The 12,743-nt window shown below is 41.9% G+C and overlaps 1 protein-coding gene across 5 annotated transcripts in view; it reads left to right on the top strand.

Moving 5' to 3' along the window:
* Positions 1 to 12,743, top strand: part of EVL (Enah/Vasp-like) — a 148,064-nt gene that overhangs the window by 65,762 nt on the left and 69,559 nt on the right. For 4 of the 5 annotated variants that reach the window (XM_071426484.1, XM_071426485.1, XM_071426482.1 and 1 more), the window contains exon 2: positions 12,114 to 12,282. In XM_071426484.1, coding sequence (XP_071282585.1) covers positions 12,114 to 12,282 — 169 coding nt within the window. Of the gene's footprint in view, positions 1 to 3,597; positions 3,736 to 12,113; positions 12,283 to 12,743 lie in introns of those variants that run through there. The other variant, XM_071426483.1, reaches the window with a different exon arrangement.

The following is a 12,743-nucleotide window of genomic DNA, read 5'->3' as shown; positions in this document are numbered from 1 at the left end:
GCAGGTGAGTCCTGACTGCTCCCTCTGCAGAATGAGGGTGAGATGAAATAATCTTAGCAAAGGGCACTGCATGACTTGAGAGCCAGGGGCTTCCCAGAAGGAAAAAACAGAGCTTCCCGAATCCTGCATAACACGTGGCCTTCAAAAGACTTTTTTCCTGCCATATGTTTATTTATCACTACTTGAATGGATCTATACAAAGGGCTAAAGCTTGTCCCTCTTAAGTCCATGGAAAGACTTCCTTGCACCTCAGCAGTGATGGGATTGCATCCTAAATTAATATCCCCAAAAAGACTGATTTGTAAAATATGCTCAGTGCAGGATCAATTGTTTTGCTGTTGAAGTGACACCCAGCACCTCACCTCACTGCACATTTTTAACTCTTCTAATAGTAAATAAGCATATTTTACATTCCAGTCTGGTTTCTCTCTTGGTCCTTTCAAATGAGTGGGGAGCATGGAAAAAAAGTGATTTGAGAGAGCAAGAGCATATATTAACATACAGGGTTAAATTTTCTGAGGACAAGGAATTTTTTTTGCCTCATCAGCATGTTTAACAGTTGCAAATCTCAGTGTATGAGGAAATGTCTTACATTCAAAGACTATTAACAGCTGTGAAATTAGATTTACAAATCTGAATGTATAAATACATATTTTATATGCTGTTGCATATCATTTGTGCATATATTCATGAAACTCCCTTGTAGTTTATGAAATTTGAGTGTAACATTTCAGTGGGAACTTCCAGATTTCTTAATCATGAAATCGTTAAATGAAAGTCTTGCCATATGCAAATTTTGAAATTTGTGCAATATACATGTTGCCTTTTGAGAATAACACAGAACTAAACCCAGAAGATATATAAGTATAAATAGTTATTTGGAAGGTCTGAAACATGCTTGTTAAGAAAAAAATATTTTAATCATGTCTACCTTCAACCAACTCGTAGGTGGGTACAGTTTTATACTATGATTGTGATTCTTATTTTTTAAATTGTATAAGCAACACATTCTACAGTGATTCACTTCATTCTTAAAAATAGCCTGGGTTTTATGCTTGGAGATGAGTCATTTTGAGGCTGAGGCACTCACCTTTCTCGCTCAGCCTATAGCTCTAAGGATTGAAAATACATAACATTATTGTCATATACAAATCACGATTCATCTGGTAAGGAAACTCTCCAAAAGAAAGCAAATCCAATATTTGGGAGTGTTTGGAACATGAAAGCTGAGTACATGGCCAGCAGACGTGCTGCTTGCAAACCTATGGGAATATTCACTTAATTGCAACTAAAGCCTTGCTTCTGTGTTTAGGAATCCTGATCTGCTCACACAGATCTCAACACATGACTGAAATAATCTGTTTATCCAGCATATGGTTCTTTGTGAGGACTGGATAGAAGTCAGCTACTCGGTCTTATGTGTCATTTGTCACAGAGTGCTGTGTCCTTCTAAGTGCTCCCTTTCTAGTCCAGGGCCATGGAGGCATTTTAGCAATGCAAAGAGGTGATTAGAGGCACTTCTGCTGGAATGTATGCTGTGCTGCTTAGTGAAATTAATTTGGCTTATGACAGGGGCATGGAAAGGCAGCCCTGGGCTTTGTCCTACTCACTGTCACTATTTCCTAGGGTGACATTGGATGTGTCAGTAGTGACCTGCTCTTTGCTGTCCTTCAGCAAAGTGCACAGTGCTTCATGCACAGTGCTAGCAGGAGGGAGGAGATTGGGAGTTTCCAGGTGTGCTCAAAGGTGTTTGTTCAGGAGAACCAAATCTTTAAAGCCAGGGTTTTCTAGCTGATATTATTGCAGCTGATATTTGTGTGTAAGGAGGGTAATACCTGCTTGGTTTAACAGGGAAATTATCATACCTCATAAGTGCTGTCTCGTTTCCCCCAAATCAGTGACCATATCTATCTCAGACACATCAGAGAAATGAAAAGGCTCCTCAGATCTTTGCTTATCTTCACCTTCTTAAGTTCATCTAAGTTCATCTTCCTGCATCCTTCTGCCTAGAACAGTGAAGCCAGCATGGCTGATCTGGGCCATTAGTGATTTGTGTCCATACTTACTTGGAGATGCATTTTTCAGGTTATGTCCTTTTCTGCTTTATGCAGTAAAGTACTATTTGCACTGACTAACTCTACAATTATTGTCAAGGCAATGTGTGAGCTATATAGAAAAATTGCCACTTGACCTGAAATAATGTAAAATTTTCAATTCATGAAAAGCAGGATTTTTTTGAATGAAACAAGGTACTGCCCGACATCCACACAGATCTCAAAGCAGAAGGATGTAGTATCAGGAAAATGCAGCCAAATTGAAATCCCAAGCAATAATAAAATGCTTCATTAAACAGAAAGAAATAAAAAGAGAGAAAAACAAAAGCACTACAGAAAAAACTGTGCTTAAATGTCAGTGAGAACTTCAATTCTTGTTGGCTTTTAAATTCCCCCCATCAGAAAACTGAAACTCTTCAGTCATACAGAGATTTTCTGCAGAGGAACTGGAAGCAGCAACTGAGCAGGCGATGTCCCAGCAGCTGGGAGAGCAGCCAGATTTTGACACCCATGTTTTCACTAGGTGCCATTTCAGCAGTAGTTTCTGTAGGTCTTTCAGTTGGACCATGAAAGTCATCTCTTGTAACAGGAAAAGCAGTGAAGGTGAAAAGAGCTCTGCTCCCCTGCTTAGGTGGAGCAGTGTTTGCAACCCTTGCTGCCCAGCAGAAACTGCATTGAAGGGTTTGTGTAGCTGGCGTGCCTTGCCAAATTCATTCAGCCTATTTCTTACACATCTCTCTTTTTGCTATATTGAACAGGGACCTAAGGTTTTACAAATGTATCTTACACTCTGAAAGCACGGCAAGGATGTCAGGAATCGTGTGATCTCCTGAGGACTGGTCTCCTCAGGGCTCTGCAGGTTTTGCTCTCTTTAGCAGAGACTTCAGGGCCTCTGATGCTGACTCCCAGAGAAAGTCTGTGTGCCTCCGTGGTAAAACCATGGCTTCTGACTGTGTTTCCAGCAGTTCTTCAAGAGCTGAGAAGCTCTGCAGTTTTTTGGGTGCTTTGGGAAGTTACCTGGTGTCTGCACCCTGTGTCCTCTGCTCCAGGTCAACTTGAGCAGATGTGGAAAAGGCATCTAAGTAGGTGAGGAGATAAAATTTGCACTGTGCTGTGCCAGGTAAAGTTCTGGGCTGGAGCTGGACCTCAGCAGGATGCCAGGCTGGCTGCCAGGCAGTACAGGGCCCTCGGTGCCACCAGGGCGCCTGGGTTTGGTTCATTGTGTAAACACCCGTGCCATAAATGAATAACAGCAATTTTTTTTCTTGGTCTGAGCTTTATTTGCTTTTGCTTTTTCTTGGACAGTGAACCTGTGCCTTGAGAAAATGCACGAAAAGTTTTTAATGTCCATGCCTCCAATGAGGCAACAACGGCACATCTAATCTAAATCTATATTGTTTGTACTTTTGCTCAGCAAAGCAGCTATAAGAAAGAATACATTTCTTCTTTAAAGTGGCTTCCCCGCCCCTGCTCTATGTTACTTCCTGCCCTCCTGCTCTCTCAGTAGCGCTTCCCTTTCCTGTTTTGGTTATAAGCCTTCATAGAGACTCTTGGCTTGTCTCTCTGCCAAATTTGTCTTCTGCTCAGGTGAAATAGAGTATTTGGATTTGAGCACACGTGCCAGCTTTGAGCGTACACCTCTGTGGGATTGCCTGACCAGGTCCTCCTCCATGGCAGGCACGTAAGTACCTGGGGACTGTGCCTGTTGGCAGGGACTTTGGTGACCAGAGTTAATGTGACTGGATGTGAAGGAGAGCATGTATTGTGATAAACACAGAAGGTTTGTGTTTTGGTTATAGCCTGGTAGGATAATTTATAATTGTATAAAATGGTAATTAAGCTTTTATGGCATGCTACATTAATATGCATCCCCTGGTAGTGAGGGAGAAGCTGACTTGATGAAGCGAGTGTTTCTTCATTCCTGATCTGCCTCCATCAGCTCCAGGGGAATTGTCACAGGTTTATTTACATTTCTTCTGGGATTGAAGGGAAACCAAGGCAAAGTGATGCCAGCTTTAATGAAAGATCTTTATGTTCATTTCCTCTATTCACTTTCGAGTCTGCCTTTCCTGGTCATTAGTTGTGATTATGATCTTTCAAAGCCTTTTTTTAAGGTCTCATTCTCCTGAAATACAGATATGGTTGGCCCATGAGTGAGAACCCTCAGTCATGTATTTTCACTTGACAGTTCAGTTTTGCATAATTCATATTTTACAAGATTAGGTACTTCTCGCTTTTATTTCTGCAATTTCAGGGGGAAGGGAAGTAGTTTATATTGATAGCAACCTGGTCCGGTTGAGTTGCTTTTTTACTGTTTTTCTCTAATTGAGTTCCTGGTGTTTCTTCAGGCCATTTACTTGACTCATTTTTAGGAACTTCTAAGCATTTACTTGATATTTACTTCTAGCAACTCCCAAAGTGTATCTTCAAGGTGGTGTATAAAATCTGGAAGCGAGCCCCGCTTCACAGAAAGAAATTTTACACGATTCAAAGCATTAACGGAGCAGTGAAGTTCCTCCATTAGGCGTCCCCATTAGCAGTCAGCTGTTGGAACTTGGAAGGAAAAGTTTCCTGGAGCGTGGCCTGGCAGCAGTGGCACTTAGCTTAATCACACCACTTCCCCAGTGAAGTGCCTTGTGCAAAGCAGATCTCTTTAAGCATTTCTTAGCATGCTGAGTTGAGATCCTGATAACTGGAGTTCCCCTGAGAGTCATTTGAATTCTTATGCTTCAGTTCACAAAACCTACCAGAGGAGGGATGGGTTAAAATTAACAACACTGCATGGGTTTAAAATCTCAGCAACACAAACTAAGCAGATGTGCTGGCTTACAAGGGCATCAATCTGTGGCCTCTCTGCTGGCCCCAAATCTGCACTGATTGGCAGATGTGCTATTTAGCTGCTGTGGCAGACACTGAGAGGTCAGGGCTCTCACAGACCTTGGCTGGCAGTGCTGAGGACTGAGCTGTTCTGGGCTGACAGTCAGACCCAGGTGAAGTATCTGTTCCTCTGCAGTCATGTTTTGCATACGGTATAATTTTTTGTATTTTTTCTCACTTTTCCCATGTTCAAGAGCATTGAGGTGTGACAGAAGGTTATGCAAGTTTCTCTGGTCATGCCAGGATTGTGTGTGTGTTCCCAAATTTAGCAACTCATCTGCCAAAGTCCTGGCTTAGTGTGCAACCTGGGTGCCTCATAAACTGCCTCTTCTCTGGTTTCCAGCTGATATGTCTGCTGTGGGTATCTGCAGCAGATACTGGACAAGGCTGTTCCCACTGGGTATGCCAATGTATTAAGGGACAATTCAAAATTAATGTCTTATTCCTAACAGAAAGTAACTTTTGAATATTCTTCCTTATGGAGGTGAAGTGGTGTTCATCTTACTCTTAATAGCCCTATAAGTACCAGTATTTCCATTTCCTGCTCTGTAAAATATGTATTTGTCTTGCAGGTGTGTCATGATTGTATTTAACAGTGTCAGTCCTTTGGAGAGTTGCTTATGAAGGAGGCTTCATATTTTTACTATTTTCTTGTAATTATTTAATATTAAACTGCCTAGATGCTAGAGTTTAACAGTGGAGAAAGGTGATGGCCAGGCACCTTCAGCAGATGCTTAGTGCAAAAGGCTCATTTCCCACTGGCAGCGCAAACTCCAGCACCAAAAGATCTGCAAGGTGAATGTGCAAACCTGAGCAGGAGACCAAAAAATAGCAGCTTCTCTGGGAGCTTCCCTTCAGGCTGACTGGAGCAAGGGCAGCACTGTTGGGTAGGTCCCTCTGCACAGGCAGGCAACCAGGAGCGAGTGTAAATTGAGAACTTCTGACCACTGGGCCCATGGGTTGGTTTTTCAGGGAATGCCAGAAAATGGAGCTCAGAAAACAACTGGAGGTAGTCATTGTGGCACCTCCATATTATAGATGAGAGTGTGACTGCTACTATTTATATAAAAGTCAAGCATTTTCATGTCACTGGGGACTAAAAGCACCTTTCTGGCTATAAAGCCCCCATGGGGCTGCCCTTTGGTGTGATCAAGGGCTAAATGCTGTATTTTCACTATGAGGTCTTGCTGCATTGCTTGAGGAAGTTTCTTCAGGGCTCTGGGACAAAGGTGAACGATGGTGACACCGGCTGTGCTGCAGTTTTGGTTGCAGAGGGAAGTAGACTCTGAAACAGGGGGTCCCAGGAGTCACAAGTGTGAGTGACATTGTGCTGGAGAAATGAGCCTCCCAAGAAGAAGTGGGGCCATGAGCAGAGCTGGTGGTGAATCTCTGGTGGGAAGGCTGGAGAGTCACTGCACTACAGCAACTTTAACAAGCTCAGATCTCAGCTATGGTCTCTATGTAAGCCCAAATGATCTGACTGTCTTGTCTTCAGAGGGTCTCTCAGGTTTTTTGTTCTCTAAATCCAATGGTCAGAGACAAATGTCCATTGTTTCAGGTTACTACTGAAACACTTCCCCTGCATCCCAGTCATTATTATGTTTATTAAAGTGAAAGCTATTAAAATGTTTACCAAATTAGTATATTAGTGTTTGAAGTACACTTTAAAATGCTGCAGGAGCATGACTTGTATCTTGCTAATTCTGAGGTTAACACAGATCTGTACTGCACAGATTGCACATCTCTGTATACAGGATTTTGGATGTACATTAGCTGTTTAAGCTGACACTGAGAGTATTCTGTCAGCTTCTACAATCAGCATCAGCAATTTCTTGCATGTCACGTTTAACCACACAAATGTGATTTCCTGTGGCAGCCTCAGTGTACAAGTAGAGTAAGATGTGCTAAATGACTTGTGCATTATCCCCCACATTTTCTGGGCTGAGGTTTCATTCTCAAGTAAGGCAAGCCTAGGGCTAAGTAATGTCAACAATTTCTCACACCAATAAGTGTGATTAGATCAGTCTAAAATAACTTTAATTATTAATGATAAAAATATTGAGGGGGGGATGTATGGGAGCTGGAAATGAAAAATAAGGTAAATGCTTGTATAAATAGCTATTTGCCTTTTCTATGAGTACAAGAAAAGAGCATCTTTAAAGGTCAAAGAATCATGAGCAGCTTGATAAAGGTAGATCTGTAATTGGTTCAAAGCATGAGATCTTGATTTCTGTCAGGGAGCTTTCAGAGGGAAAAAGCTTATGCTAAGGGAGTGTCTGTCCCAAGGACACAGTTGTGTCTGTAAATATGAAGGATAGTGGAAGTGTCCAGGTCCACCTGGCATGCTGGAGTAAAGCCCACAGAATTAAGTGTTTGGTCCCAATGTTAGCTGGTCGTGGGTATTTGTTACACCTTTTGTGAGCGTGATTTGGTGACCCCCCAAAAGCTGTCTGACCTTGTCCTGGCTCTAAGAGAAAGTATTTGAAACCTCTCCCATTGCCCCAGAGGTGTGAGCTCTGGGTGGTTTGGTCTGCACAGGGGGTCCAGGCTGGGGCTGGGATAACCCTGTGCCATGCAGGCTCTGCACGGGGCTGCTGGTCAGAGCAGGCTCAGTCACTCAGTACCAAGCTCTGCAAAAGTTTTACTCATAAGAGGATAACGGTGTAAGTAGAGAAAACAGGTCAGTGAAGGAGCACAGTGCAGCTTGGCCACTCAATCTGGAACGAGAGGGAAAAGCCTTAGAGACCCTTCAGAGCCAGACTCTCCTCCAAACATTATGGTTTGCTCTCTTTTTCCTGTTTATTCTCTGGGACTGGTCTTTTGTGGTTCCAGCCTGAGCTACTTGCTTGTATATTTGGATAACCCACTGGGCTAGGTAGTGCCAAGCCACCGTTTGTCATGTGACAATTCACAAAAAATACAGGTATTTTCCCAAGAATCCTGGTGTTATCTATTCCATTTGTGGCTCTTTTTTGGCTGTAGATCTTGGTAATCTTATGCTTACTAGAAGCCAGGAAGAAAGGACTGCATTCTCAGGTTCTGAACAGATGGAAGAGGAGAGGAGAGTTATTCCAGGACAAAGGCACCTTCCCTGCAGCACTGTCTCAAAGTGCTGGGCAAGGAAGGTCAATGCTGACCTTTCAAGAAGGGTTCAATCCAATTTAACCAATCTGCTGATTTTTTAAGATTAATCTTACACAGAAGAGATGGATGAGAGTGGGTCAAAATGTATCACACAGAATGAAACAAACAGTATTATCTGCAAGCTTTTTTTTTCTTAATTTACAGTTTTGTAGTATTGAAACAATATTCTATAAATCTCAACTATGAACACTGGATTTTAGATATCATGTGTGGACAAAACTAAACTTTCTTTAACTTCAGGCAAAGAAATGGTACTAGTGCAGAGGTTTGCCATCCCACAGATGTAATGCTTTCAGAATAAACAGGGGTGAATATTAGGATTTGGGGTCCCTAGGAAGAACCCCCTCCCCTCCACATTTAAATAAGATGACTTTAATCTGCCCCATAGTAAAGTGTTGCAAATTGGAGCAGATGTTGTGCACAAACCTGAACAATTTTGTAATTAAGACCTCTCTATGATTCAATTTTTATATATTTTTATACATAATTACCTATGGTCGGAAGTCAGGTGGATGAGTCTGACTGCATGTTAACGTAAAATAAAATATCAGTAGAAGAATTCCTAATTTTTGACATGTGTGAAATTTGATGGACCTCCATCAAATACCAAATTTTCAGTAACTTTTGTGTATTAGGAAAATAAAGCAAGTTCTAGAAGTGTACAAGCATAATTTTGCATGTAAATACTAATATATAACAAACTCTTATCATGGAGAAGGAATGTGGGTACTCAGAATTGTGTCACTAAGCACATTTATTACCTGTCACATGTAGTTGACATCAGTGATGTATGGTCCTAAAAATAACCCAAAATTTTGCTGGACCTTTGTGAAACCACTGGTGCTTGATTTGTGTTTAAAATAATGTACAGAGAGTAATACAGAGATTCTCAGTGAGGTTTATAAAGGGAGCATTTTCTGGGCTGATTTCAGAGAAGCCTCCTAAAGCAGCAGTGGGACAGTTGTGCCTTTTATGCATAGGAAGAGTAGAAAGTCTTCAGGACACAGAGTTACTAAACTCTTGGAGTTGTCTCACTCCATTTAGGGGGAGACAGCAAGCTAGCAATGGGTCCCTGGAGGCATTTTGGATGTTGAAAGATTGATGAAGTGCTTTGCAGGAAAGGATTCCCCTGGTGTGCTGTTTTATGTTCCTTTCTGTTATTTCACTGGAGGCCAGATAACAGGCTCAATCCTGTTTCCATTTAAATGAATGATGAAAAACTTCCATTGACTGCAGGAAAGCAGGGATGGAGCTTGATGTGCTGTTACTTTATGTCACAGTAACAATTGGCTGTCGTGCATCAAACACTGCTCCTGAGGTCTGTGTTTCAGCCACAGGGCAGCAGCAGCTCCTTTGCTGCTGATTTTGGTGGCAGCAAAGCCTGAAGGCAAAGTTGCTGTATCTGCTGGGATCTGGGTATGGCACAGTGAGCAATGCCATGTTAAGGCACCCGTGTCTGGATGGTTAGGTGTAGTGTCTTTGTTGTAAGTAAGGATAATTTAATTTTGACTAATTTAGCAGCTCGTGGTAATTGTGGATTTCAAAATTAATCTGAAATGGAGACAGCGTTGGGTTTTAGGCTTGCTCTGATGAAGCCAGTGATGTGCTCTTGCTTACTTTAGTGCACAGCAGGACTTGTAGTGCGTGGCAAGGCTTGAGGAGAAGGATGTGGTGTCACACTGGCTGAGTGTCACTCTCCCAGGAACATTTTCCTGGAGCCCCTGGCTCCTGGGCAGGGCATTGCTGTGCCCTGGGCAGCTGATGCTCTCCCCACCTCGGGAGCTGGAGTGGCACAAGACACCTGCTAGCAAAGGTAGGTGGCCACCATCCATCTATGAGACTGCACTGGGGATTATTTTTAGCCTTTCCACTTCCATATGACAAAGGCAATCCAGTGTACCTGCTGTTTGCTGGTCTCTTTCTCTCCCATTCTCCCCCTCTGTGAATCCAAGGCAGACTGAGTGTCCCCCAGCAGGTCTGGAGGATGCAGGCAATGCTGCCACTGCTGCCAGGCTGCAGCTCCTGCTGCAGCTGGAGGATTAGGCAGGCTGGAAGGAGCTCAAATCCCTCAGCTGCTCGTGTCAGATATGGAGGAGCTGCCACAAGACATTAGCTTACCTTAAAAAACAGGGGGGAGAGGTCTTTGGTGGGTAAGTACATCAGCAAAGGTGCAGCTGTTCTCCAGGTAAAATAATAAATAATACCAGGTATCTCACAAAGCAATAACAAGTGGTGGATGAGCTGGATTTTATGAATTCTGAATATAAATAAAATCATGTTTTGTCCTTCTGATCTGTATATATTGCTCTGGTAACAGAATTTGGCTGTTTCTATGATATGTAATAAAAATACAATTTATTCTGAATTTTCCTACCTTGTTCTTTATAGAGATGTCTGCTGGCATCATTGCTCCCTCTATAAATGCTGTGAGGACTTTCCAGGCTTTTACTGACAGCCTGGAGGAGACCTGTGGGCTACCTGGAGGCTGTGCAAAGTGATTGACAAAACAAGCCAGAGTCAGTAGGCTTTAGTCTACCATGGGGGATACATCTGCCTTGGAAATCTTTTTGAGACCCACAGGTCAGAAAAGATTGAAAATTGCTGCTGTAATCAACCCAGATCCTCTTAATACTTGAAGTAACATGCTCCCTTTCATTAAAATGATGGCAGTGATGGGGTCAGGCAGGTTTGAGTGTGCAGCAGTTGATAAAATTTACAAGTGGTGTAATTTGGCACAGTGGCAGTGCAGCAGCATGGTTTGGCATCACCCAGGAGCTTCTCCTGTATGTGTGTGTGTGTGTGTGTGTGTGTGTGTGTGTGTGTGTGTGTGTGTGTGCTAGGGGGGCAAACCCAAACCAAGAGGGAGGAGAAGGATTTGTGTGCAAAGAGGATTAACCACTTGCTGTTGCATTGTTGAAAATTATTTAATATGGCTTGGGCTGAGGAAGGGAGGTATGTATATACCTATGTATCAGTCTAAAGTTAACAGGACAGTCAACAGTTTCATTTAGATGCACTAATTGAATCATAAATGCATCATAAGATGCACTATTTGCTTGTTGAAGATCCCCGTTATATTTAAAGACCTCAAAGCTCCAAACTTTGCAGGATTAATTTTTTCTTCAACTTGTATTTCCTCTGGTATAAGAAAACTGGCTGGGAGATCACGAGAGTGGAACTGGAATTCTGAGCGGTATTGACATGTCACAGCATTTGCCAGTGGCATTTATTGCCCTTGAAGGGTGTGTTTTATTATGATTCTCTGTATGTATATTAGTCAGGATATGACTAACAAACAAGAGCTAATGTACTGAGGAATTTCAGTGACTATAAAGGAGAAAAATAGTTATTTACACTATACAAAACAGTGGTTATATACTTTAATACTGGCATGCATCCAGGTTTGTGGATTCCCCTTCCCCACTTTCTCTGCTATGAGGATGAAGGAGAAAAGAGTTCCTGTGTGTTTTGCTCTGGGTATTCTGGGACTTCCAAGTGCGTCAGCGGGTCTGGGAATTAGGCGTCAGCTGGATTAACTTAATTGATTTCTTCAGTTTACCTAACATGGCTTTTGCTCCAAGGTCTGCTTGCTTCCAGTTTGAAATGTATAACTCAGCTGTGGGTGTCACGTTTGTTTTGTCAGCAAGCTGTAAAATATTGGTAGGTTTTCATGCAAATGTAAAAGGCTTCGCTTGCCAATAGATATATAAAATAAATAGAGCGTTCATGCTGTTGGACAGTTTTCATAATGTTTATGTGATGCAGGTTATTTCTCAGGGCTTAATGTTTTATATAAAATAGATTATTGGTTCAAAACAGCAGTGTACAGGAGGTTTTTTAAGTCTGTGAACACATAACATGTCAGCTTTAATTTAAGAGAGCGCATTCAAAGGATTAGCAGATCTCTTATAAAACATATGTTGAAAGCAGTACTGATAGTTTCTGTTGTCTTTTTTTTTTTCCTTTAGAAGCTTTAAGTAATAAGCAATAAGCAGCAAATTCACTCTTCATTCCTTATATTTTTGTTTTTCTCCCCAGTGAACAGAGTATTTGCCAAGCCCGAGCTTCAGTCATGGTCTATGACGATACGAGTAAGAAATGGGTGCCAATCAAGCCTGGACAGCAGGGATTCAGCAGAATCAACATCTACCACAACACGGCCACAAACACCTTCAGGGTAGTTGGAGTTAAACTGCAGGATCAACAAGTGAGTAACTACATCAAGTTTCCTGTAAATTAACCTTTGATCTCATTTGGTAAGCTCAATTCTATACCTAATGCAACATTTCCTGCTCCCTGCAAGGTGTCTGCTAGTCTGTTTATATACTCCAGTGATTCAGGTTTTGTATAATTTTTTGCACACACAATATGTCATAAATTATTACTGCTTATTTGAAAAAAGAGTGTTTGGTAGATGCCAAAGAGATTTAAATGTTATTTCTTCCCCCCTCAATTTTTTCTTGTGAAATGAGTCTTATTCACTCTGCAGGTTTTGCTCTCAGCTCCCCCCAGATTACTTTTTACTTGTTCTTAGTACTATATTAAAAATAGAAATAAAAATCAATTGTTCTGCACTGCTGTCCCACAAAGAGTGGTTGTTACATTGCTGTGATAAGCAATTAGTTCCTTGTAATGCACTTTAAAATCCTAGGTGCACACTGTGATCTG

Source organism: Agelaius tricolor, unplaced genomic scaffold (genome assembly GCF_023055355.1).
Source record: "Agelaius tricolor isolate 1412-34295 unplaced genomic scaffold, bAgeTri1.0.p SCAF_5, whole genome shotgun sequence".
NCBI classification, from domain to species: Eukaryota; Metazoa; Chordata; class Aves; order Passeriformes; family Icteridae; genus Agelaius; species Agelaius tricolor.
This window is presented reverse-complemented; position numbering and strand designations above follow the sequence as displayed.